The sequence below is a fragment of the Furipterus horrens genome, unplaced genomic scaffold (genome assembly GCF_987537825.1).
Source record: "Furipterus horrens unplaced genomic scaffold, mFurHor1.1.pri manual_scaffold_7, whole genome shotgun sequence".
Classification (NCBI taxonomy): Eukaryota; Metazoa; Chordata; class Mammalia; order Chiroptera; family Furipteridae; genus Furipterus; species Furipterus horrens.
Genome location: NW_028327177.1, coordinates 100,169,353 through 100,195,624, shown reverse-complemented (window position 1 = coordinate 100,195,624; position 26,272 = coordinate 100,169,353). Strand labels below are relative to the sequence as shown.

The following is a 26,272-nucleotide window of genomic DNA, read 5'->3' as shown; positions in this document are numbered from 1 at the left end:
CCAATTATTTTGCATCATGATTCAAAGCATTTGTGTAATAAAACATCAGTTTTTTTGTATCAATCTAAATTTACTTCCTAGAAATTCATCATCTGAAATTGGTAAAAGCTGCACAAAATAATACTGTTAAGGTTTCAGTATTGTGTTACCTTGGAATAATTTGGACATTTTAGAATAATTACTTGCCCAGTTTTCATCTGACACTGCACTGGGAGATGAGGTAGCAGAAAAAAGGGAAATAGATAGTAGTAATCTTGAACTAGAAAAGAGAAACAGAAAGAAATTTGATCTATATTCTTTTTACAAGATAGGAGCCACCAAGAGTCAGCCTATGCTAATACATATAGATACCTATATGTACATGTGTGTATGTATATTAGTGTGTGTGTGTAAAGGGTGGGGCAAAAGTAGGTTTACAGCTCTGAGTTGGGGAAACAGTTTATTCTTGTATTATTATTTATTAATTATTGTGTTATTTTCATACAATTATAAACCTACTTTTGCTCCAGGCTGTATGTAATGTGTTTGTGTTTAGTACATTTACTAAAGTATACCTGTATATGTATTTGTTTACATATGTGTTCAAATATTCTCCCTGTCTCTCTCTCTCACAACACGCACGCACACATGCACGCACGCACATACAATCCATCACTGCAGGTTAATCACTCATTGTGGCAGAAATGACCAGTTGTTGACTAAAGACTTTAATTAGCTCCTCCAGATTGTAGAGGTATCACTAGAACCAAGCCAGGGACAACATTCTCCACCTCCACTTGCACCTATCTGCATGTGGCCTCATTACTGGTTTTTGTCTCAAGGAATGTGACCACAAATGAAATGAATACTTGATATTTGAAGGATAATAAGTAGGTATTTGAGCTTGCAATTCTCTTTCCTTTATTTTTTGAGCCAAATAGAGAAGCCACATGATGAAGGAAGGTGGGTTCCTGAATCATGTGAGCAGAAAATCAAACTCCAAACCACCAAAGCCCATACTGAACTATTGAGTAAAACATGAACTTCCAGTGTGTCACACCACAGAGATTTATGGTTTATCTCTTAGTGTTTAACTGATGAATATTTTATTCCTGTAGACCTTAGCTGTCTTGTCTGTAAAATAAAATATTTGAATGTGATCAATTATAAATTTTTTCCAGTGCTTATATATTTAGCCTATTTTTAAATTCTCAGAAACATCCCACATATTGCCTATTTTTAATCAGTAAAGTCTAATTTTTTCCCACAAAATCAGGCTCTTCAAGTTATGGAGAAGTCATAGCAGACTGTTGCTTTAGTTTGAAATATGAGTCTAAATATGAAAGGAGAAGGGGTGAGGGCCTAGAGAAATGCTTTTGAGGAAGAGGAGTGAGAGAGAGCATGCTAAACAGTGTTTAGCATTCAAGAATTCAGACAGGGGAAATGGATTGGTGATATCTTAGATTTGTTCAAAGGCATTTTGGAAACAAAATTTTGTGAAAATATATAGAGAAGGAAAACATAGCAAAGATATGAAATGCCTTTTGGCCCCTAATTGGATTTTATTTCAAACAGATTCACATTGCTTATATATATACCATAAAAATTATGTCCACTTCTTCCAGAATTTTCTAAAGCCTGACAGAATACCTGGATGTCATTCCAGGATAATCTATAGCAAGTTACTAAATTAAGATCAAATGTCCTTAACCTTAAACAGTTTTCAAAGAGTTTTTAGAAGAAAGAAGCTCTCCAGGGGGTAGTATAATTATATAGTTGTACCCTTTTAAGAAGCTATTTACAGATAAGTAATGTTTCCTTACCATTCTTTAAAGTAAAATATATGAAATAAAATAGAATTTGGAGGTGTTTGTTTGGGATAGTGGGAAGGAAATCTGTGCAGACATTGTTAACTGCTTAGTCAATCAGCACTCTCTTCTTACGCTTTACTAACAGAGCCCCAGTTTGGGAGATACCGTTATCCTTATGGCTGAGGTGGTCAGTTTAAATCTCTAGCTGATGAGATCTACGCTGAAGTCTGCTGAAGAAGATTTGTGACAAAAAAATTTACTCTCTGATTTCCTTCCTTTCCTTCCTTCCTTCCTTCCTTCCTTCCTTCCTTCCTTCCTTCCTTCCTTCCTTCCTTCCTTCCTTCCATCCTGAATCATTAGGATGAGGGTGTCACAGAGACATACTAGAGATGTAGGAACTAGAAGATAGAAGGACTCTATCCATTGTTGACATTCTTCAGCAGCTGAACTAATGTTAAAGGGACCACCTCCAAACCTTGTTACATGCAAAAAATGAGGAAAGTCTCATTCATTCTCTGCTAGTTCAGCAGTCAAACTCATTGTTAACAGATATGGAATTTTAGCCTCAGGTTCTCTGGATAATCAGACTTGTTTAGGGTAGATGTGTGGGGAGGGCAGGTTCCTCTGGAAACCCTGATACTCAGTCCATCTAAAAAGAAAAAGATTAATATTTTGTGGCCACTCATCCTTGTATCTACACTCAGAAGCTTTCTTCACTCCTCTCTATAAGCAGAATGATTAACAACATGAACTCTGGATCAGACTTCTTAGATTTGCATTCTTAATCTGTGACATAGCAATTTAGAACTTAACCAAATTAATACATTCTCTGGCCTCCCATGCAAAATGGGGACACTTAGTAGCACCTGCATACCTTATGAAAAGGATCAAATGAGCTAAAGTTCTTGTAACCTCTCAGTAGTCAATTAATTCTAGCTACTATTATTACCTTTGGCCAGTTTAGCGTATGGCCCCTTTGCTTTTCTATGGTTGGTTCTCTGTACCCGTCTCATTCATGACATGCATGATCCCATACTGTAGACTTTCAGAATGTCTTTTCCACAAACAAGTGATTCTCAAAGTGTAATCCTGGGGCCAGCAATGTCAACAACACATGGAGAATAGTGATAAATGTAAGCCTACAGTCCAGAAACTGGGTGAGGAGCCCTGGAATGTGTGCTGTAACAAGACTCTCAGGTAAATCTGATGTACACTGAATGCTGAGAACACCTGAGAACACTCATCCATCCTAGACTCTACTGGAGATGTTCACCAAAAATAGAGTATCTAGGACCTGAAACCTGTCCAGCTGAAGAAAGGGTATGGGAATCTGCCTGGTTAGCAAGCCTGTCATGATCCTTCAACACACTAATGTTTGAAAATCCTTGCTGTTTTTAATGTGTACTTCACTGGTCTGTTTCCCAGTGGACTTTACTTCCTTGCAAGGAATGTTTGTGAACATATGTTGTTTGTATTTATTATCATTATTATTATTATTATTATTGAATCTTTAGTGTACAGTGCAGTCTTAGACATAAAGTAGTTGATCATTAAACAGAAATCTCAAGTCTTAGTAGAGATTCAAGATAAATTCCTTCAGAGAAGAAACACTACACACTCACAAAAAGCACCCTTTGAAAGTTTAATTCTTTTAATTTCTTTGCCATTTTCTTACTTTTTATCATTTTGAATAATACCTTTTAACTTTTGTATTTCAGTCAGAGTTTGCCACTTTCTATCACACAGACAGAAACAGATAAATTCAATTAAATGTTTATTTTTCAAAGAGTCACAAAAGTAAATAGGTATAAGTGAAATTTAAAAAATTATACTTTCAAATGATGTTTTGGTATGATTGCAATTCCATACTTCTGATGCCATTATCAGATTAAAACTTCGCTAAGGTGTTTGGAACATGCTATATCGGTGTTAAATGAACTCATTTTGTGTAAAGTAAAAGAAATATTTTCTTTAGCAAATATATCTGCAGATATAAAATAACAATCAGAAATCTACAAAAAAAGCAAGTTATTGAATTGACTCTGATTGGCTATTTTCTTGTATAAGTGTGTATATACATGTGTGCACTAATAATTTCACTTGTTACTTGCCAGCAGAAATCTAAACTTATATATATGTAAATATGTTCTCAATTTAAAATTGTTTATACATCAGCAATTATATATAAATAATTATAAATCGATGAAAATATTTAAATATATAACAACTGTTCATATATATAAATATATACATATATGAGAAATTTTAAGTTGAGGAAGGCATATCCAGTGGCCTATAATTTTTCCCATGAATTGTAAAGGAAACCATTTTCTACTCTTAGCAGTAGAATGTCAGTCTACCTCATGAGTCATTTAATGAACATTACTTGAAAAACAATTTATTTAGCCTGTGACATACTTATCAGCAATGTTAAGCTTTAGAGCCTTTGTTGAGAGCTGACCCATAGGAGACATGAAAAGGTTCTTGTTTAGCTTGTAAAAAGCTGTAGGAGTTGGGGGTGGCAGGCAGCTGCAGGCTGATGATTGTACATGATGTTCATGTATGTGGAGTACCAATAAGCCCGTCATTGCACCCACTTTCCATATCAAAACCCAAAGCCTTTCTCACATTAATTCCAGGCAAAAGTTGTAAGATCCAAGTGTTCTGCTGTACCATGGCATCAAACTGCCTCTGAACCAATGTGAGAATGTCTTGCTTTTGTTGGTGTGGGATTAGCTAGGCTCTCAGCACAAACCCCTCCTCTAGTCCAGGGTTTCTCTGACTGCTGTGGGAGTCTATGGAAGAGGCACTCACTCTACTATGATGTGGCTGTGCACGTAGTAGACATTCAATATATGTTGAATGAATGAATGAATGAATGAATGAACTGGTGTCATAAAGCAGACCCCTTACTTATCGGAGAAAAATACTTTTCAATAGGCTGGAATTCTTCCCTAACCCTCCTAACCTCTCTAAGCTTGAAATCAGACAAACAACTGTAAAATGTTACAGCTTATGAAATTATAGAAACCATCTGGTCCAACTCTCTCAGAGTTATGCAACTTTAATTTAGTAGGAAAATTACTGATTTAGGAGTCAGAGAGACCTGAGTCCAAGTTCCATTTCTACCATATTTTAATGAGCATAAAATAACTTCTGAGGCTTTGTTCCTTATGTGCATTTTAGGGGGTCATAATAATACATACTTACCATAAGAGTATCAAGGGATTAAATGGCACAAGCTCTTTGCAATGGTCAGCAAAGTATCTTGCACCTGGTAAACAAGCACTCAGGACATTGGCTAATTAATATTGATAGTGAAGAGATGAAAACAAAACTCGAGGGACTGACTCTCCTACCCCAGTGGCCCCAGTGGTCATAATGACTTTTTGCCATTCAACTTACTCTCCTCCCAATTAAGGCTAAAGAGAAATATATGCACAAATTAGGATAAACACTTTGAAAATATGTTTATACCTCCTGAATGAATTATTGCACAAGTGACAACTGATTACTTCTGGAGAAACATAAAAAGCTCAAGTTCTTTAGGCTAGTTTTCAAGAAAACCAATTTATGGCTCTAAGATGCACCTTTACACCCAGCCCACCCCTGTGAGGATCAAATAATATCATCGTAAATGGAAAAGTCACCAATACATAATCAATAGCCTAAGCTGAATACCAATGAAGCTTCATAGGTTTGACAGAGAAAACTCAGGTTTATTAGTATATGTTAAAATAAGGTAATGATGTACATAACCTAAAAACAGTTACTTGAAGACCCAGAACCTCTATAATACTACTATAAAAATAACCTTCTAAAAATGTATTTAAAAGTTTTTCCATATAAGAAAACATTTTCAGTATAAATTTTAATGTACTGTTGTTGAGCAGAATTCAACAAAACCCAAATGAAGAACTGCAGAAGGCCTACCAGAAGAAATACATAGAGTTACAGGCTGCAGGAGATAATTGTTCTGCAGGATGAGTAAGACCCTATACTTGACCTCAAATAAATTAACATTAAATAGAGTGGATGAGTCATGTACAGAACATAAGAATACTAAAAGGCCAAGGCAAGTACCAAAAGGAATATGTGGGGATTTTAAAGAAAATAAAATATTAGCTAGTTGATTCTGGAAAGGCTGGAGGGAGTAAGTTCCTTTTGGTCTTTGAAAAGGCCCTCTTCTCTCCCTTCTTGTAACCAGGTAAGGGTGACATGGGGTAAATGAAGATAGAGAATCTTCTCTACTCTTTTTGGAGAGACTGGAAGATTTTCTTACCAGGTTAGGGCAAAAGTACATTTACAGTTGCTCATATGGAAAATAATACATAATTAATAAATAACAATACAAGAATAAACTCTTTTGTGTACTCCCAACTGTAAACCTACTTCTGCCCACCCCTGTTTAAAGGCTCTTGAGGTCAGAGAAATGGGTTTGAAAACCTGGCTCCATCTCTTGCTATGTTTCAAGTTGCTTATTTTTTCAATACTTCAGTGTCTTTATCTGTAACACGGAGATAATAAAAGATTCCCACATGAATGTAAAAATAACATGATATATGCATGTATAGGTACACGTTTGGTGCCTGGTACACAGAAAGTACTCAATGTTGTGTGACAATGATGGCAATGTTGATGGTGGCAGTAGTGGTATGAATTATGCCCCCCAAAACTGGCTCTGACTGGAAGTACAGTTGAAGGACCCCTGGCTTCAGGGGGTTTACGTATAGGCAATGCTTTGTAAGTGTAAGTTAGCTGTCCAAATGCTTATTTGCCATCTGAGAAAAGGAAGGGCCTCAGATTTGCTCCACTACTTAATAATATTAGTAACAGTTGTAGTCATCAAAGCTAAAACTTATTAAGTGAATACTATATGCCAAACAATGTGCTGAATGCCTTAAAGGAATTTACTCATTTATTACTTACAACAATGCTATGCAGTAGATCCTACTATAATCCTTTCCTTTCAGATGTACAGTAAGGCTCAGAGAGTTTACAATAAGTGCCCAAGATTACACCTTCTGTGTGCAATGGCAACGCATTCAAATTCAGTCTGTCATACTTGTTCTTAATCGTGAAAATATACAACTAAACATTTTCCCCTCTACCTGATTCTCCTCCTGAAGCCTGAATATTTCACTTGCTCCTGTGGGCGAAGAAAAGAGGAAATTATCTCTCTTTGACCCCACTTGACCTCAACATCCAACTTTGCTTTGCAAAACAGGCATTGTTTCAATGGGCAGCAATAAATGGTGTGTCCTGGTAAAGCCATCTGGATGACTAGGGGTCAGATACCAGTGGAAGCAAATGCTCTGTTACAACTCTTCCCTTGTACAGAAACAGAACAGGAATGGGGGCTGGGGAATAATGGAATAAGGCATAAGAAAGATAGCAATAATACCTGGCATGATGATGATGATGATAATAATAACACACCACCACCATAATAAATAGACCTTGCAGTTCTCTAGACATTGTATTAAACACATGGTGATGGTAACCTAATTTAACCTTGAAAACAGTTCTATGAGGATGAAATAGCATTATGATCACTTTACCAAAGGGAACACTGAGGTCCAGGTAATCAGGTAAATTGCCCAAGCTTATATGGTTAGCAGGTAGAAAGCAGGGATTTAAACTACGCCCAGCACCTACAGTCTTAACCATTATGCTACACTGTCTCCTGAAGATAGAGAAATTCCAATCATCTTTCCCCATAACCCAGTCCTGCACTCCAAACTTAAATAAGTCCAGGACAAAGAGAGGGCAAGACTGGAGAGCAACAGCTTAGGGAGTGCCAAGCATTTCGAGACAATGTTCTTTGCTCGTAAGATACAATTCTTATGATAAGTTTCTCAACCAATTATCAAGAAACAAGAAGCAAAGACTGTAAGTATGTCCCTGCTTATGAGAAAATTGGGACAGCATATTTGACATTGGCTTAAGTATTTCCAAAAATGTGGTCCCAGTAGGCATACACACTAGTAGATTTTTCCTCACCTACCAAATCCAAAAGCAATATTTCATTTTCATGTCACTGTTAATAGTTCCACTCTTCTCATGCTTGTAATTCATCCTCTGACCTCTTCCTTTATCTATTTTTGTACAGAAAGATGGTAAATCTGTGCTGATGAGAAAAGGGTGTGTTAGGAGAGAGAGCCATAGTGCCTCAATGTTTGGTACTTCTTTTTTTCATCTTAATTCTATTATGCCAGCTCTACTGAACATAATTATAATGAATACAAAATTACACAATTACCCTCTGTTCTGTTCTTCAGATGCTATATTTTGATAAAATTTACTAAATGCTGCTTCCCCTGAACACTAGAAATAGATGTGTGTTGATATAAAATTTGTTATAATTACAATTAAAATATAGTTTACATAATTATAGTGTTAAAATGAAATTATAGATGTGCAGAAACAATGTGGTCATGCATTTTTTTTTTAGTATAAGTACATGTTTAGACCAATATCTGGTAGCCAAATGAATAAGGAACAGAATTTTGATTTAACTACAAAGGCTGTTTAAGGATTTGCAAATACCTAAACCGAGCTCAAGACCAGTGAGATAAAATTTTCCCTGCCATGTTTTTAATTGCAAAGTGAATAAAAGATGTGAAATCCCTGGTAAAACTGTTCAAAGTAGCTACCCATATGGATAGTAGAAGACAAGCACTTTACTTTTCCTTGAATACAGGGTCAACTGCTTAAACTATAATGTATATCAGTGATGCAAATTCTCCACTGAGTTTGATGAGGCATAAAATTATATATATATAATTGCACTGAACTAGATTGTTCACAATTACTTCTAATTAAAGAGGTACCCTATCACAACTAACTTAAATCTTACAAAATGTGGTTATGGCTACAATATCAGAGTAAAAGGTAGGAAATTGGAATGTTTATTCTAAATTTTTACAGTTATGATGTCTTGCCTAAAATGTGTCATAAATGCTATTAAAATAATGTGACACCATTTTGTTCAGTTTTACTATGAATACAAACTAGAGTTGACCCTAGATTAACTCAGGTTTAAGCTGCGTGGTTCCACTTATAAGCAGATACTTTTCAATAAATATACAGTCAACCCGTTGTATCCAGGGGTTTCACATCTGCAGATTCAACCAACTGTGGATCAAAAACAATATTTCTGATCTGTGATGGAAAGTCCACAGAGGTGGAGGGCCAACTGTATGCATTGTTCTATACCATTTTATATAAAGGACTTGATTATCCATGGATTTTGGTATTTGTGAGGGTCTGGAACAAATCCCCACCAGCACTGAGGAATCACTGAATTTTGGGGGAGTCAGAAGTTTTGTGTGGATTTCGGACTCTGCAAGAAAGTTGGTGCCCCTAAACCCCATGTTGTTCAAGGATCAATTGTACAGGATATTTTTCATTTTAGATATTAATTTTAGCTAACAGTTATTAAATTTTTTGAGAACACAGTGTTAATCACATTACTTCATTTAATCTTTATAATGATGCTTCCATGTAATCATTCTTAATATCTTCATTTTATTAAAATGTATCCTTAGTCTAGACCTTTCTTCAGAACTGCAGACTGGTGCATAAAACTGTATATTCAACATCTCTACTTGGATCTCAAGAAAACATCTCAAATTTTATTTCTCCAAAACTGATCTTTAGTCCCCTAAATGTGTTTCTTCCTAAACCTTTTCCATCTCAGGTGATAGTAACTTCACCTTTCCAGTGACTTAGTTCCCAAATCTTATATTTGCCCTTGTCCCCTTTTTCCTTTCATATCTCACATTCAATTCCTAGAAAATGCTGTCACAACCTTCCGAATATGCCACATCCTAGGAAATCTGTTGCTAACACCCTGGCACAAGCCACCAGCATTTATTTTATAGATACCAGTAATCTCCTCTTGAGAATCTGATTCCACTCTTTCTCCCTATTCTCAATACCACAGATAGTCTTATTATTTTAAAACAAGAGACAAATTGTGAAACAACTGTGCTAAAATCTTACCGCTGGCTGCCTGCATTTAGAGTAAAAGACAAAATGTTTGTGATGGCCTCCAATGACCTACCCAATCTACCCCATGACACCTCTGCCCTCAAGCCCTTCTGCTGTACTTTCCTCCTCACTGACTTTGTCACCTCCCTGATATTATTCTAACCTGACAGGATATTTCTGCCTTAGAGTTTTGACACTGGCCACTCCTATTCTCAGGGTGTGGCTTCCCCCAAATCCCTTGGACAACTCCCACATTTCAAGTCTTTGCTCAAAATTCACCTTATGAAATCTATCTTGAATATGCTATTTAAAATAGAACCCCTTCAGCACTCACAAACAAATACTCTTTAGTGCTCTGGATTCTGTTCCTTATCCAATAGCACTCATCACCATAGTATTTATTTATAACATTCATCTGTTTCCACATGACAGTGTTACCTCAGAGACAAAGAGAGAAGAAAGAGAGCAGGGATGGAGGAAGGGAGAGAAAAGAAAGGAAGGAAAGAGGGAAGGAAGGAAGGAAGGAAGGAAGGAAGGAAGGAAGGAAGGAAGGAAGGGAGGGAGGAAAAGGAAAACTTGTCTATTTTATTTATTCTTTATTTACTGATAGGTGCAAGCATGGAGAACAGTGCATATGGGGATACTTAATAAGTATTTTTGGAAAAAATATAGATGAGGAAATTAGTAATAAAGCTCAAAAAGTTTAAGTAACTTCCTCAAAGTTTTGTAGCCAGAAAAGGGTCACAGTGGAATTCAAACTTGGGTCTGGCCAACTTCAAGGCCCACTGCTCTTAGCCTACCTGCTGTCTTAGGTACATGGACTTCATGATTGCTTTAAGCAGTGCCGTGGGGATTCTCATTATTAAACAACAACAACAACAAAAACAAAAACAAAAACAGAAAAGTAGAATCCAGCATAAGTTATAATGGTATTTTTACAGAAAATTTAGCAATAGTGACATTTAATGATAGCATGATAATAATAAAATAACAACTTTTAAATGTATTGAACACTCATCACATGCTGATTGGTACTAAAATGTTTCCATGAATGTTCTGTACAATCCTTACAATTATTCAATCAAGCAAGTGCATTTTTATTATCCTCATTTCAAAGATAAGGAAATTAATGAGAGAGGTGTGGTACCTGTTTGATCACAGTCATAAATGTAATAAATAATAAGTATAAATTTAAATTCAGATCTAACCAGAATTTTACTCTTAAGCCATACATAAATATTTCGGTAAGTCCTTTGTTAAAAGTGTGTTTTCTACTAGAAAACATCCTTCATTATGTCTGCCTGTGCTTATACTTTCAGAACATAATCCATTTTTAAACATGATAAAAATGTTTAAATAGTATTTTAATAAATGGAAATATTTACATCTAAACAATAATGCAGAAAAGCAGGCTGAGCCCTTTGAAGTGCCTTCCTTGCTATCGTCTATCAAGGCCAAGAGAAAAAATCAGCAGCCATACAATGGAGATGGAGAATTCTGTAAATGATCAATTATAAAACTATTACACTGAAGCACTGTTATAGCAACAGGAAAAATAATCCATTAAACTTAAAATACTCCTACTCCTCACTCTGCGTCCCACACAAACATTAATGTCACATTTACTAGGATATATTTCATGTGCTCTATCAACTTGACTTTCAGCAATTATATTAATACAGTCCTCTCACTTTGCACATATACTGGAATGATGGATTTCTCCACTTGAGGTCTGTAGAAAGAGTGGAGTAAATGAAATAAAGTTTAGGAAGGCCATCATAATCCATAATAATGGCCATTGAGTCAGGACAAAAAGAGACATCGTTTCTCATTTATTTGAATGAAAAGTCTACTGCATGTTTATTGCTTGCACACAGGGATACCTGTTAATGAAGAACAAGCACCTTTTATTTGGAGGTGAGGATTTGTGTTCTTAAGTTTCTATGGATCCACAGATTTAATCTTGTTTTAGAACTGAAAATAACTCTTTCTGTAAACAGATGTGGTTAAGCAATCAGCCTCTTTGATGTCTTTAAGCCACTATAATTCCAGGGTAGGCAAATCTATTTTAAGCATTTCTGCATTTGTACAACAACTGATCAGTATGTTTTGTGGTTAACAACCTGGGTATTGTCAGAAAATCTAAGTTTGAATCTAGACTTTGACACCTGCTATGTGATTTAAAGTTATGAGAATCACTTGCTTCAGCTGAACAATAGGGATGAAAATATGCCTTTTGCAGGACTATTGTAAAAACTAAACAAGATAAACTATTTATAGTACATCACACAGTAAGGACTCAAATTATTATTATTATGGTCATTACTATCATTATTGAAAAGAAATTAGAACTTCTTATCTCCTAAAATAAGGTATGTGTCCTGTGTCATTGTAATCTCATATATTTTATTCTTGACTTTATAATCCCTATCAAAGAAACATTTAGTAGTAAATGTAATTAAAAGGAGGTTACTTGTCAAACATGGAAATAAATAATATTAAGTGTGCTGGCACAGTACTCTTCTCAGCTAAATATTTACCTATAAAAAGACTTTATTGTTTTGTGTTTTTATTAAGTATATGAAATATGTATTTACTGTGCCAATTAACAAAAGTCCATGAATTAGTCTATGTGTTGCATAAATGCCCTCTAAATAGTAAATATATGTACATTTCAGTTGTTGGGAAAATGTGTCTAAAACAGTTCTTTTCTGCTTTTTAAAGCAAAAGAGGATGAGAAGTAGAGTTAGGCTTGATGCTTACTGTAGATTGACCTAGGAGTTTAATGTACTTTGTACTCCATTATGCCATGAAAATGCTTCTGTGCCCTGCAGACATCAAGATTCGTTTTAATGAAAGAAACCAAGAATGATTGTAAGGCTTCCAAACAGAAGATCAGTATGCTAGAGTTGACATCAGAAAGTGTTTGCGCTCTCTCTCAACTGCATCAAGATGGGAAAGATGGGAAATGTTTAAAGCTAAAACAATAAATGTTGGGAAAAGTGAGGAAGGGTGCATAGTTTTGAATATCCCAAAACCTGGGCTAGAAGAATTATACTTAAAGTAAATAAAATATCAGATGTTATTATTCACTTGAATTCCAATCCATGGGCCTTACATAAATGTAGAAAATCGGCTGCTGTAGTTATGACATTTTCAATTACTTTCAATATGGCTGAAAGAAAATCTTAAACAAACAAAACCAAAAACAAGAAAAGAAAAAGAAAGAAAAAAAAAAGCAGTTACTAGAAACTGGAAGTTCAGGGATGCAGTTAGAGTCAGTTGGATTTAGGAGTTCCAGAATACCAAGAGCTCTGGCTCTCTCCATTACTCAGCCCTGCTTACCATGGCATGAGATTCTTCCCACATAGAGTGTCTTCTTGTGTTGGATGATCTCTTGGAGTTCCAAAGTCATATCTCCACAGCTTAGAACTTCCAGAAAGAAGAGACAATTTGACCATCTCTCTTTGACAGAAAAGTTTTGAGAGGATTCTGATAGGCCAGACCAAAGTCAGATGCCTATTGCTGAACCAATCAACCCTGGGCCAAAGAGGAATCTCTGTCATTATTTTCAGTTTTCCCAAAGAAAAACCTGGCATTTTTGCAAGATAAAAGGGTATAAGACACCAAATAATGTAAGCTGTATTTGCTACTATAAACCTCATCATTCGTACTCCCTGCCCTATGTCACAACCATGCAGTATGACCTAGGAGTTCATTTTCCTCATTAATAACCTTTCATATACATAACTAAGGAGAACACTGATAAAAGAATAAGGAAAAAGTCTAAATACAGGAAATCAGCTAGACTTACTTTCATTAAGATGGTTATGTGAAAATATATCCTTAAAATGGTCCCCCAAACTCACTTAAATGTTCAAAGTGGGAGCTGGAAATACAACATTATGGGATTTGACAAAAGCAAATTTTCTCCAAGCTAAACTATAACATAAAGAGATCAGAAACTTCTAAAAACTACATTTTTTTAAAGAAAAAATATCAGATAAGGAAAGTAAGCCTAAAAAAATTAAGTAACTTATTAAGATAACAGACCTAATTAATGGCAAGATTGAGACTAGAGCATACTTTGTATAATCTGGCTATAGTCTTTTAAATCCATGACAAAATCTACATATTTAAAAATAGAGCATTTATGATTTGTTAAAGTTGAATTAAAGGCATTCACTATTTCAATGATTCTTGAAGAAAAAATGTCCAAAGACATCCTGATTGTATAAATATGTACACATATAATACACATGGAGGTATCTTCAAATATAGTATGTGCCTATATCTTTCCCTTCCCTCTCTGTTCTTTTAAAAAAAGTCCCTTTAAATATTGCCCACTCACCATCTGTTGGGTAAATTTCCTGAAACACAGTAAATGTGGAGGCAGAGATTGTTATAGAGACTATTCTAAATGGCACTCACACCTATATTTATGAAATTTTTAAAAAAACAGGTTAGAGTTGCTTTAAAAAAAAATCCATTCTAGTAATACCACGCCATACCTGGTACCCAGTTCTGTCCAATTACATAAAATAGATAGGCAGACAGATAAGCAAAAAGAAAGAAAGAACACTAGGCATATATATATATATATATATATATATATATATATATATATATATAATGTTGCCCCAAAAGTTTGAGATAATATTCAAGCTTCAGTGGCCAGAAAGAAAAAATTTACAAATTTACAAATGTATTTCATTTATGGTATAAGGTCCACAGGTTTAGTTAGATTTGCAATATGCTCTAACAAGGGTCAAGTGGACTGGTTTTTCTACCTAATTGCTTTTGAGGGAACAAAACTGAAACAGATGCCATTCAATTCCAAGTCCACAGCTCAGACTATGATATTACACTGAATTATTGGTCATTCAGAGTCAGGTTGTAGCAAGAGTAATTTATACACTCAGAGTATTTGCTCTCAAGTCAATAACAGAGAAGCCTTGAATAAAAACATTCCCGTTGCTTTCCACTATAATATATTTTACTTATAGCCCATAAAACAGTGGTCAGGGGATTTAGCCTCTGGGCACAATATTATATAAGTTCTCTACTTTTAGCTATTCCCACTCAGTAATTATTTTTAAAATATGCTACTCCTAGTCAATATTAATCTGCATTTAATCTTTCTAAGCATTTGAAAGTATTATTTTGTACAGGTTCAGAAACAATGCTCCAGCAATTCCTCCCTGATGCTTCTTTGAGGCTGAAAATGCATTGCAGGGCAGTTACAGTACACTGACTTAATTATAGTTGGCAGAGCCCTGACCACACACTAATTTCATTAGCCTCAAATTCCTGGATTTGAAAGAATCACTGAATATGATTCCTGTCCTCTGACACATCACTTACTAACCAATTCAGTGTGCAGATAGAGGAGAGAGAGAGAAAGAACTTGCTCAGCTTATATCTTTGGTCTGGAACACCAGCAGGCAAGTGAGAATTTGAAGTCATAGACACTCTTTACATCTGAGGAGTCATTCTTGCCTAGGTCCTAAATGTCAGGGAAGAACTTCCAGGCTTTGCTGGCAGCAGCAGCATTGGTTATATCTGTTACTATCTCATTACTCCATTCTTCCCCCCATTTAAGTTACTACATACTCCTTCCCTAAGCCTAGAAGCTTATCTCACCATACATTTTGGTCTCAAATGATAGGTTTGACATGGTCCATACATACAGCAACCCACAGGGACTGGGGAAAAGAGAACTCAAAACTCTGGAGAGTGAAGAATTCAATCATTTAGAGGAGTTTCTTTTTTATAGGACAATTTTAATTGAGCTGAAGCCAGCAATCCCAGAGAAGATTCACCTACTGTTCTTTTCCTCTCTCCCTAAATTGACTGTGCCTTTGAACAATAGGTCTGTATGCCACTATTCCCTCTACTTATTTTGCAAGCTTACTAGTCTGGGAACCTGGGGATTTGATTGCACGCCTCTAAGGTCACATGCAAAAAAGGCCACTATACATTCCAACATGGGTAATAGTTAACCAGGATGCCCACATCAATGGCTATATCCAGCCCCCAGCATGGGCTACAAGTTGGTACATTTCTCCTACTACCAGCCTCTTCTCAATAAATGCAGGTGCAAACTGGGGGCTCCTTTTCCCCTCAGCTTTCAATCCAACATGAATATCTGCAATTTGCAAATTAGAGGAAAATGACAGTGTTTTCTCTGAATGGCTTTGCTCCCAACCCACACTACTAATGCTAACATTTGGTTCCTTTCCTTCCCAACCCTGGGAATGGGGAACTAAGTGTAAGGCAAGCTCTTTCTTTCCTCACAAGTGCCTCAAATTCACACAACCAGAAAAGGAATCAGCTCCCCCTGAAATCTTTTTCAGCAAACACAGTCATTCAACCTAGTCTGCAATCTCGCTCTTGACTTTCACATTTCACTCTTTTTTGTGGCAGATCCATCTGCAGCACTGCCATGCTCTGAGCAAAGGCAGAAACAGGCAGCAAAATAATTTAAAAATGCTAAACACCACACACACCTTCAACCCCCAAGGCTCTGGAAAAACCTGCGTGATTTGCCCCAGGGATTCTCAGGTGATCTCTGACCTCACCCTCACCCTCAGCACCGCCCCCTCAAGTTGTCTAGCTTTAAGCTCCGGAACTAATGGAAGCGCTTCTGGGTTTGGCTTTCAACAACTCCAGCTCTTCCTGAAAGTATCAACTCAGAGTGAAGGCTGCCTGGGCCCAAAGCACATTTGGGTTTGCAAACACCCAGGGATCTCCAAAATGGCATATTCAGGAGGTGTTAGGGAGGCTCAGACATCCAAGAGGCCATACCAGGCTTCAGCCTTGGAAGGCACCCCTCCTTCTGGCGCAAAAGCAAACTTCACACTCTTGGGAGCTAATGTGGTGACAGCTTGACTCTCACGAAGCGTCATCTCCAGTAACCCGACACCGTTAGGCAAAGCACCTGAGAGAGAGCCTATTCTTTAATACGGGAGCAAAAGGGCACCAGAGTCGCCGGGAACATCTGGAGAAGGGGTTAATTGGGTCTGGATACTACCAACCAGGGAGAGAACTGTACATTAGGAAGGGATCATCCCAAGACATCAATGAACGCAAAACTTGTAGGCGGGGTTGAGAGGGAGAAGAGAAGCAGAAATTGAAAGGGAAGGGGGAAACAGAAAAAACAGAGCAGGGAGAAAGAGGAAAGATATATAGGGAGGAACATGGAGAAACAAGGAGAAGGGAACCCACAATTACGCAGACCCTGAAAGTCAATTTCTTAACCCCGAAGCCATCCATTTATACCCAAGGCAGAACAGGAGCCGCGGGGCAGAGGCTGCGGGAGCGACCGGCAGGGGAGCACTGCGGTAGAACCCACCGCTAAGCTGCCCCATTCGCCTTCCTCCAATTCCGCGGTGGCCCTCCAGCGCCCGGAGCCGAGAGACCGCCCGGCCTTGTTCTGCGCATCCCACTCACTGCCTTGCTCCAGGCACCTCCTCACCGGGCTCCGGGAATCGTCCTAGGAGCGGAGGATTAAGGTTGGGGGCTGCGTTAGGGAGGTCTTGGGAAAAGACGGGCGGAGGGAGGAGGCAGCGAAAGCGATTTGGTTTCGCAGTTAGCATGAGCTCATCTCTGGATCTCAAGTGGCAGGAGTAGAAAGCTGATCGCCCAGCTCCTGCCAGTGGCCGGACTGCAAATGCCATTCAGACTGTGCAAACATCGCTCGCAGCAAATCACCAGGGGGGTCACGTCTGCGGGTGGCATCTCCCCACTTGGGGAGAGTCCCCCGTGCCTTTCCCCATGCCCTCGCGGAGACAGACTACAGACCGGGGGGGAATCCAACCCGAGAGAGGTGGACAATTATCATCCACATGTAGGTGAAGACCTAGCCCTCGCTTTAAGCAGTGCCTCCCTAAGCTCTTCTCCAAATTTTCCGAGGTAGCTGCGGCTGGCCGGGCGGCTTGGGCCGGGAAGCTGGGGAGTTGAGAAATGCCCAGGTTCGAGGCGTCTTCTCATATTTCACATTCCATGCGCCTAACCGACTCTCACGGGAGCCGGTTTTCGGACCGTATTTCACTCTAATGCAAACCCATTTAAATCATCGCCTTGTTTTTTGCAGATTGCTTCTTGTAAATGGGGCCATAAATCCAGGATGTCAAGCCGGATGGAGTGAAGCGCGGACAGGGGAGAGGTGGAAGGGAAAAGAAGCAAGCAGGGAAGGTACCTCCTCGGGTGGGGTGGAAGGGATTCGGCAGGATCTCCAGGGTGGAAATGCGCGTAGGCTGACCTGACCCTGCACCCCTGGAGTCCAAACCAGCTTTTTAGGATAAAGAGCGCAGGGAAATAAGGCGCACTCTGCCCCTGAGGAAGCGCCCCCCTACCTGGAAAAGCCTCAGGATGTTGGCTACCATGATGGAGACCGAACTCCCCGAAGCCCCAATCACTCCAACTACTTTCTCCGGCTTCACGAAAACCGGAGGTTCGCCGTTGGTGCAGCGCACGTCGGAGGTGTCCTTCTGGATGAGCGCCTGGACGAAAGTGAGCGACTGTTCGAGCGCATAAGTGTCCCTGGAACAAGTGTCCAAGATCCGCGCGCCCAGCGTCACGTTGGGCAGCAGGTTGGGATCGCTGTTGATCTGGTCCAGGGCGTAGAGCATCGCTTCCAGCCTGTGGATCCCGTTCTCCCTCTTGATGTCGCCGCAAGGCACTCCGCTGGGACCCTTGGCGTGCACAGGGAACAACCCCCCGAGGGTGACGTCCCCCTCGATCCGGATAGAGTGCGGGGCGTACATCTCCTGGCCGCGCGCCGCCGCCGCCAGCGCGCATAGGAGCACCTCCAGCACGCAGCAGGGGAACTTCATCAAAGTCAGGACGCGGAGCAGCTTCCCCAGCTGGACCATGCTGCTCTGGCTGCTGCGGTGGCGCTGGCGGCGGCGGCGCTGGAGGGGACCGTGGCGGGATCGCCGGGGTCCGGGCCCCTTGGGGTGAGCTCCTGCGGGGAAGCCCAGGGGTTCCTGCTGGCACGGAGGGTGGAAACGCCCGGGGAGGGGCGACTGGAGAGTGTGGGGGGTCCCGCAGCGCTAGCCAGCTTGGGGCGCCTTGCGCTCTCGGTTCGCCCGCCGGCGCTCCGCGCTCGCGCTCTCCGACTAGCTGCTCGCGCTCTTCAACAGCCCAGCACTGGGGAGAGGGCACAGACTGCTATCGCTTTAAATGGTCGTTCGGCTCCCTCTCCTCCTCCTCCCACTCTCTCCCTCCCTCGCTAGTTCTAGGTCTCTCCCCACCCTTCCCAGTGCCCGCCCTCCCCACTGGTTTGCATCATCACGCAGGGAGGGGCTGCGTGCTGAGGTATGGGGGGGTGGTAGGGTGGGTGGGTGGCTGGGGGGTGTGGGAGAGTGCCTGCGATCGGGAGTTTCTCGGTCCCCAGGGAATCTAGGGATTGCTGGTCACAGGCGAGGGAAGAGCTCTAGCCCTCACCTCTCTGTAGACGTCTCTTGATCGCCCGCCTGCACCCACACACACGAGTGGCGTCAGCCCCGGGATGGGGCCGGGATGTCTGGTGCTGGCAGCTCCCAACCCTGAGATACGAAGCCCGGGCTGTCAGCTCCGGGAGAACGCCGGGGAGTCGCAAGGTGGAGAAACCAGTGATGGAGGCAAGGGATCAGCAGGATCTACTGCTGATCCGTCTGTGCCAGTTTTTCTCAAGAAAAACGTACATACCGCAGGACCCTGATTCATGACTTACAGAACCTTTGCACTGGCGAAGGAACTGGGCTAGCCTGTAGGAAAACACGCCAACAAGAAACGTTAGGAATGGAAGTACTACATTCTTGGTCTTCAGGGTTTACTGGGGCCAGAGACTGAAAACTAACTGAAGCCGCCACTAAATCTGTGGTGGAAACCTCATACTTGCCCCTTTTCTTCATTTTATCTCAAGAGATGGAATGACTGAGAACTCCACAGAGCGCACTTTCTTCTCTGGCGCTGACAGGTGTAAGGCTCCCTCCTACCCATTTCCAGAGATGCTTCTGGGCTGGTGACAGGTTTCCGAGGGCAGGAAACTGCAGAAAAAGATGCTAGTAGGAGGAAGAAAGAGGAGTAGACCGAAGTCTCAATGATTCCGGATGCCTTTCTTTCTTTCTCTGGCTGGAGGTGTGGCGGCAAAATCAGGATACCAGAGCAGGTTGCAGTGCAGTTAAGAAGCTGTTTTTCAAAGGTGTCCCTGCAGGCCCATCCCAAACTTGGCGCATTAAAGCAACAAGTGGCCCTAGTTCCTACATAAAGAAAGGTAATGCCTCTGTCCTTGGGGACCAGAGTAGAATAGGAAAGTTAACAGGGCTCTTCATGAGGCTTTCTGTAGGAGCCCAGCAAAACTATATTGCACAGATTCGAGGATGAGAGAAAAACAGAAACAAGGCTATACTTTTTGTTGTTGTTGTCGTTAATGTACTAAATAAAGGTGACCTTGTACGCATACACGCACACACAACCCAAAAAGTCAGTAGACAGGTAGTTGGCTGTCACTGCCACCAACTACATGTGCGCCCCCTGGCATTTCTGTTCCCCATATGGGTTTTAGTTTCCCCATCTGTAAAATGATGAGATTGAATTGCACACTGTCTTTGGGAGTTATCTTTTAACTCCCAAATCCTCTGTTAAATCACAAGGTGGGGGGCAAAAAAAACCCTGGAACTTATTTATAAAAAATTATGTATTTATTCTTACATGTTTAAACTTGAGTCACCTTCTATACTCCCCATTTAATGCAATACACCTATCCAGATATTTTCCCCACTGCTCAACACAGTTTGAACTCATAAATTTTATATCTTTTAGTGCTTCTGCCATTTTTTTGTTTCACCCTTTCCACATCAGGAAAATATTTTTCTTTGAGGACTTTTATTTTATCCAGGAAAACAAACACACAAGCAGAAAAACCACTCATGGTGAGATAGGATGAGTAGGGAGGGTGGGGTTTGGGGGTTACACAGTCTTTGGTCAAAAACTGCTGAACCCTCAGTGCAGTGTGGGTGGGTGCACTCATAAGTCACCCATCATGAAATGAGCAAATGCATTGACTCTTAAAAAAAAAAAAAAATCACTGAAGCCAAATGCAGCCTCTCACAACAATGCCAGCTGGTACACTGATACAGATGTTTTCCTAGAACACTCACCTAGTGGGGGAAGCCTGTACTACAAGGGGCCCACCCTCTAGACTGTAATTCTTTCTTGGGTGGGTCCCCCTCATAGGCCATGTGCCTTTGGTCAATGTTTCTTTTTTAGGCCAATATACTCTGCTGCTTTATATGTAGCAGACTATTTTTTTTATATCCAAAGAATATTAAAAACATTCTGGTATAGAGGACTTTTTTCTTGCCTATCACCTATTCCTCTTTCTTCTAAAGACAGTCGAGTCCATCAATTTCTTTTTGGATATAACCTTTTTTCATGTTTCAATGCTTAAGGTTTGAGAAAAATAGACACTGCTTCCCATAATCCAGGCTTGGCTAGTCAGAGCATGGGATCCTTCTAGCTATAGTGAGTATGAAATTAAGGATGAGAATGGAACTCAGCAAGAACCATCCAGTACTATTTCCTGCACTTTGGTAACTAGGGAATTAACATAGAGTTAGCACTATCCAATAATCAATCTGTGCATGAGTTGGGGAATAAAACATTACATATCTTTTGGAAAACGTTATACTATCCTGATTTTTTTAAATTATTTAATTATTTGTTTGTTTGTTTGTTTATTTATTTATTTTTAGAGAGGGGGAAAGGAGAAAGAAAGAGAGAGAAACATCACTGTGTGGATGCCTCTCATTTGCACCCCCAACTGGAGACCTGATGTGCAACCTAGTCATGTGCCCTGTCTAGGAATTGAACTAGCGACACTTGGGTCGCAGGCCAACTCTCAATCCACTGAGCCACAGCAGCCAGGGCTTACTATCCTGATTTTGTAAGAACATTTTACTGACATCTTTAAAAAGAAAACAGTGCTGTATTTAATCTGCTAATCTACCTGTGTATACAATGTGATTATCAATCACTTTTAGATGTAATGTCCTGCTACATAAGTGCACAACTTGCACACACAGTCTCATGCTGCCATGGCCCTGCTCCTTCCTGCCAGCCTTGGAGCTATGAGGATAATAAGCCTGTAGCTGTGCCAGGAGCTTTCACATCAACAGGGAGATATTTGAACCCCATAAGAAGAGATACAAGAGAGGGGAAAGAAAGAGAGGAAGAGAAATGGAGGTAGAGATGGGTAAGAATCTGATGAAAAAATATGAACTCCTTGATTCAGCCTTGCTTGGAAAATTGCCTCTGGGTTTTTTTTTTTTTTCAATTATATAGTATTTTCTTCCTCTTGCTTGAAGACAAACTTATTCTCTTTTATTTCACCTGTTCCAATGCACCTGATCAAAGAGTATAATACTTGAAATAGATAACTAGTTTAGATAGCATCAGCTAATTTGGAAAAATTAAAAGGAGCAAACAAAGCAATAGAAAGGAATACTTGGGACCACAAGTACTATGAGCCAAATATTTAAGCATCAGTACTTCAGGCTGTATTTGACAGAGACTATATCCCTATTAAGTTTTAAATTTAGTATATTTATTAGGAACTTGGTGACAAAAAATATGTAGAGAGCTGGGTAGCAAGTAATGTAATTTGCTTTTTTGAATTGCTCATGTCTGGATCCATGTTCAACTCTTCCATTTTTATTTCATATCTTGTGATTGCTCAATAACTATATCTTGGCTGATTATTGAATGTTGCTTTATTCTGTTCTCTCTTTGCTCTGCTCATTCTCCCAAAACATCTGGCAGCAATCATTAACTTCTTTTCATTGCAGTCATCTGTGTGTGTGTCTTATTTTCCCCGCCAGGTTGTAAGATCCTTGAGGATAAGAGCTGGGTATTGTTTATCCTTTCTCCTGGACAATGTTTAGAATGGTGTTTTGTACATAAGAAGCACTCATGTGTTCAATGAATCAGAACTGGTTTTGCCATTCACCACTGCCTTCACTCAACAACAACTAAAATATAAAGTGGCAGAGCAGAAACAATGGCAGAGAAATTGCTGTCCTTTTAGTCACAGTATGCAGTTTCTAGAACGTAAAGGATGACAAGTAGATTTACTAACAATTTTGTTTTACAAAAATTGCATAATATTGAATACTCTAATCATAAAGCTCTAGATCAACACTATCAGAGAAGGAAAACTCTGATTCCAAAAAACCTCCGCTGCCTTGCGGCATACCTCTTCAGGGGAAAGGCTAAGGGAGTAAACCCCGACAGAAAATCCGGAGCCGGAGTCCCTAAGGCGGTTTGACGTTGTAGTCAACACCGGCAACTCCTGCGGCGCACCTGAAGCCAAGCTGTATTGACTCCGTCTTTCCCTTGGATCCTTCAGCTGCGAAGAGAGGGGGGGTCTGCTGCATGGGCAACAGCAGACCCTCCATATCACCCTGCCCAGGCTCTGTAGCTTCAGCTCCACTGGAGAGGACACTCCAGCGTCATCGCAAGATGTCGATTTAACACGGGAGGAGACAGATACCGTGTCACTCCCGAGTTGGACTGCACAGCCATTCTCGGCAGTGCAGATGGACTCTTGGGAAGCTACACCATCGTCTCTCGGGACGGACGGCTGCCGACGACGAGATCAACACTAAAGGAAGGCTTTAACTGGTCCTTCCTGAGTCAAGTGTTCATTCATGGACCAATAACTGGGCCACTGCCCCAGACTAGCTGAGGAAGGTCAGATGCCAGTCATGAGCACCACCTGAATCAAAGAGAAAGAGCAATCTGCTACCAGATAAATGGGGAAATGCTGCAAATGATCTGAAAGTAATAGGTGACACAGTATTTATTTTTTGAGATTATGTGAATGGAAAATATTTGTGTAAGAATTGTTCATCTAAAATTGGACCAGTCTCTGTTCTAGTGTTATATTTAATTGGAGGATAATCTAGTTTTAGACACAAAAACAATACACTATAAACTGCGTTCACATACTTGATTCTGTGTGGTCAGTCCATAGGAATTATTGAAAATGTGTAACTAAAGTTAAGGGTTCAGTCCTAATTTATATTCTTAGTATTGTGTCTTCTTAATCATCCCACTTTTATTTATTTTTTTATTGTTCTCCCCAGCCCATCATCTTCTACAGAAAATGTCTCCATTGCCATTTTCCTCTGTATTTAAATCTAATTTGTAATTTACAAAGTTGTCCTCTTTATTCTTCATGTAGGTCTTCATCCATAGACTTCCTCCTCAATATACACAGTCTTACAATTGATCTGCACTATGAATGAATGTCACAATCTCTTGCAGAGACAGAAATAGAAAATATTTTCTAGTTCATCTGTTATGTTTTCTTGTCATATTTATTTGTTGTAGACATCTTGTGTAACTTACCCAGCACCTTTTTCCTGGTTCCATCTTGTTAAAAAAACAACAACAACTCTAATTCCATATAGCCACTAAGTTGTTAGGGGATGAAATGTTCCTGCTATTTCTTTAGTAACATCATCAGCCATTCCTCTGGGAAAGAACCCCTCTCAGTGTCCATGAGTTGAGATGGAGGTATCAATATTCATGCCTCACATATCCAATTACACATCAAGGGTTGGCAAAACTGAGGCCAAATCATTGCTAAGGAAAGTAAGGATAGGTAAAGAACCTGCAAGCTGATGTATTGATACTTAAAAGAAGGCAGAACTGTTCCTCTTGAATAGTTCTTTCCCACCACATGAATAAACCTATATGAGAATAAAATCAACCGACATGGAAGCAGATCAAAGACAAAGAAAAAGTAGAGCCCTGAAGAGGTCACCTCACACCCTGGATCCAGCAATGCCTGACGCTGCTTTGCCTTTGAACATTACATTTTGACTCCCAGATGTATTCCTTTTTTGCTTAAGCTAGTAGTTCATTTGAGTAGGGTCTTTCAAAGTTGAGAACACTAATTTAGATTGTTACTACTAAAGATAAGCAGATAATTAAAAGAAAAACAGCTGCTGATTCTTGGATTCCATGAGAATGAACTATAGAAAAGTTTAGAATTCGATGACATGAAATGTAATATGATATTAAATGATAGTGACTTCAAATGACTAGTTGAGTGGGAAGTAAAATTAAAAATTAAGAAGGCTTGAGTATAACTAATAAAATTTTGTTGCCTTAAAAACAATTTATGTTAACTCATGATCAAAAAATACAGCATTTATATGTATTTAACACATATAAAATATATAAGGTGTAATATTCTACCTATCTAAAGTTAGTAGTAATTCTAAAGTAGTGGAATTTGCTTTATGATTGGGAAGAATCACACCATTGTATTCTGAAGACCTGCTTGCTTATCTGTGGGTAATGGAGGCATTTGAACCAGCTGGTTGAACCTCATGGATTTCTTGAATTAACCATCACCAATGTGTGAAGTTTATTCTTTTTCACTGAGCACCTACTGTCTATTAGGTATGAGAATGGGCAGCTTATAAGCAGTTACTCATTTAATATCTGCACCAAACCTAAAAAAGAGAGACTATTATTGTTTTTATCCTAATTTTACACAAGAAATAATTATAATAGCTACCATGTCTAACACTTAATATGCCCAGGTACTGCTCTAAAGGTTGGCACATTTTATTTTTGTTTGGTTTTTTTTTTTTTGGTTTTTCAATTACAGTTGTCCCCTTTTCTCCCAATTTCTCTCCCCAACCCAACCCACTCCCTCTCCCGCAATCATATCCCTCCCCGTTGTCCATGTCCATGAGTCATTTATACGGGTTCTTTGACTAAACTCTTCCCTTACTTATCCCCCTTCTCTCCCTCCCCCCTCCCCCCTATTGACTGCTATTCTGCTCTTTGTTCTATTTAGTTCTTTTGTTTGTGTTGTTCTTTAGTTTCCTGTATTAGGTGATATCATATGGTATTTTTCTTTCTTTGCCTGGCTTATTTCACTAAGCAAAATTCTTTCTAGTTCCATCCATGTTGTTGCAAATGGCAGGAGTTCCTTCTTTCTTTCTGCTACATAGTATTTCATTGTGTAAATGTACCACTGTATTTTGATCCACTCATCTACAGATGGGCACTTAGGTTGTTTCCAGCACTTAGCTATTGTAAACAGTGCTGCAATGAACATAGGGGTGCATAAGTTCTTTTGAATTGGTGTTTTAAGATTCTTCGGGTATAATCTTAGTAGTGGAGTCGCTGGTTCAAATGGCAGTTCCATTTTTAATCTTTTGAGGTAATTCCATACTGTTTTCCATAGTGGCTGCACCAGTCTGCATTCTCACCAACAGTGCAGTAGGATTCCCGTTTCTCCACATCCTCACCAGCACTTGTTGTTTGTTGATTTGTTGATGATGGCCATTCTGACTGGTGTAAAATGGTGTCTCATTGTGGTTTTTATTTGCATCTCCCTGATGGATAATGATGTTGAGCATTTTTTCATACGTCTATGGACCTTCTGTATGTCCTCTTCAGAGAAGTGTTTGTTCAGG

The 26,272-nt window shown here is 39.5% G+C and overlaps 1 protein-coding gene across 6 annotated transcripts in view; it reads right to left on the bottom strand.

Moving 5' to 3' along the window:
* The window catches only part of GRM7 (glutamate metabotropic receptor 7), an 862,741-nt gene extending 843,864 nt beyond the window's left edge, over positions 1-18,877 (bottom strand). For all 6 annotated transcript variants that reach the window (XR_016512405.1, XR_016512404.1, XM_090284096.1 and 3 more), the window contains exon 1: positions 18,143-18,877. Coding sequence is in view for 4 of the 6 variants with exons in the window: in XM_090284096.1 (XP_090140222.1) it covers positions 18,143-18,661 (519 nt within the window). In the remaining 2 variants the exon portion in view is untranslated. The remainder of the gene's footprint in view (positions 1-18,142) is intronic.
* Positions 18,878-26,272: the final 7,395 nt, after the last annotated feature.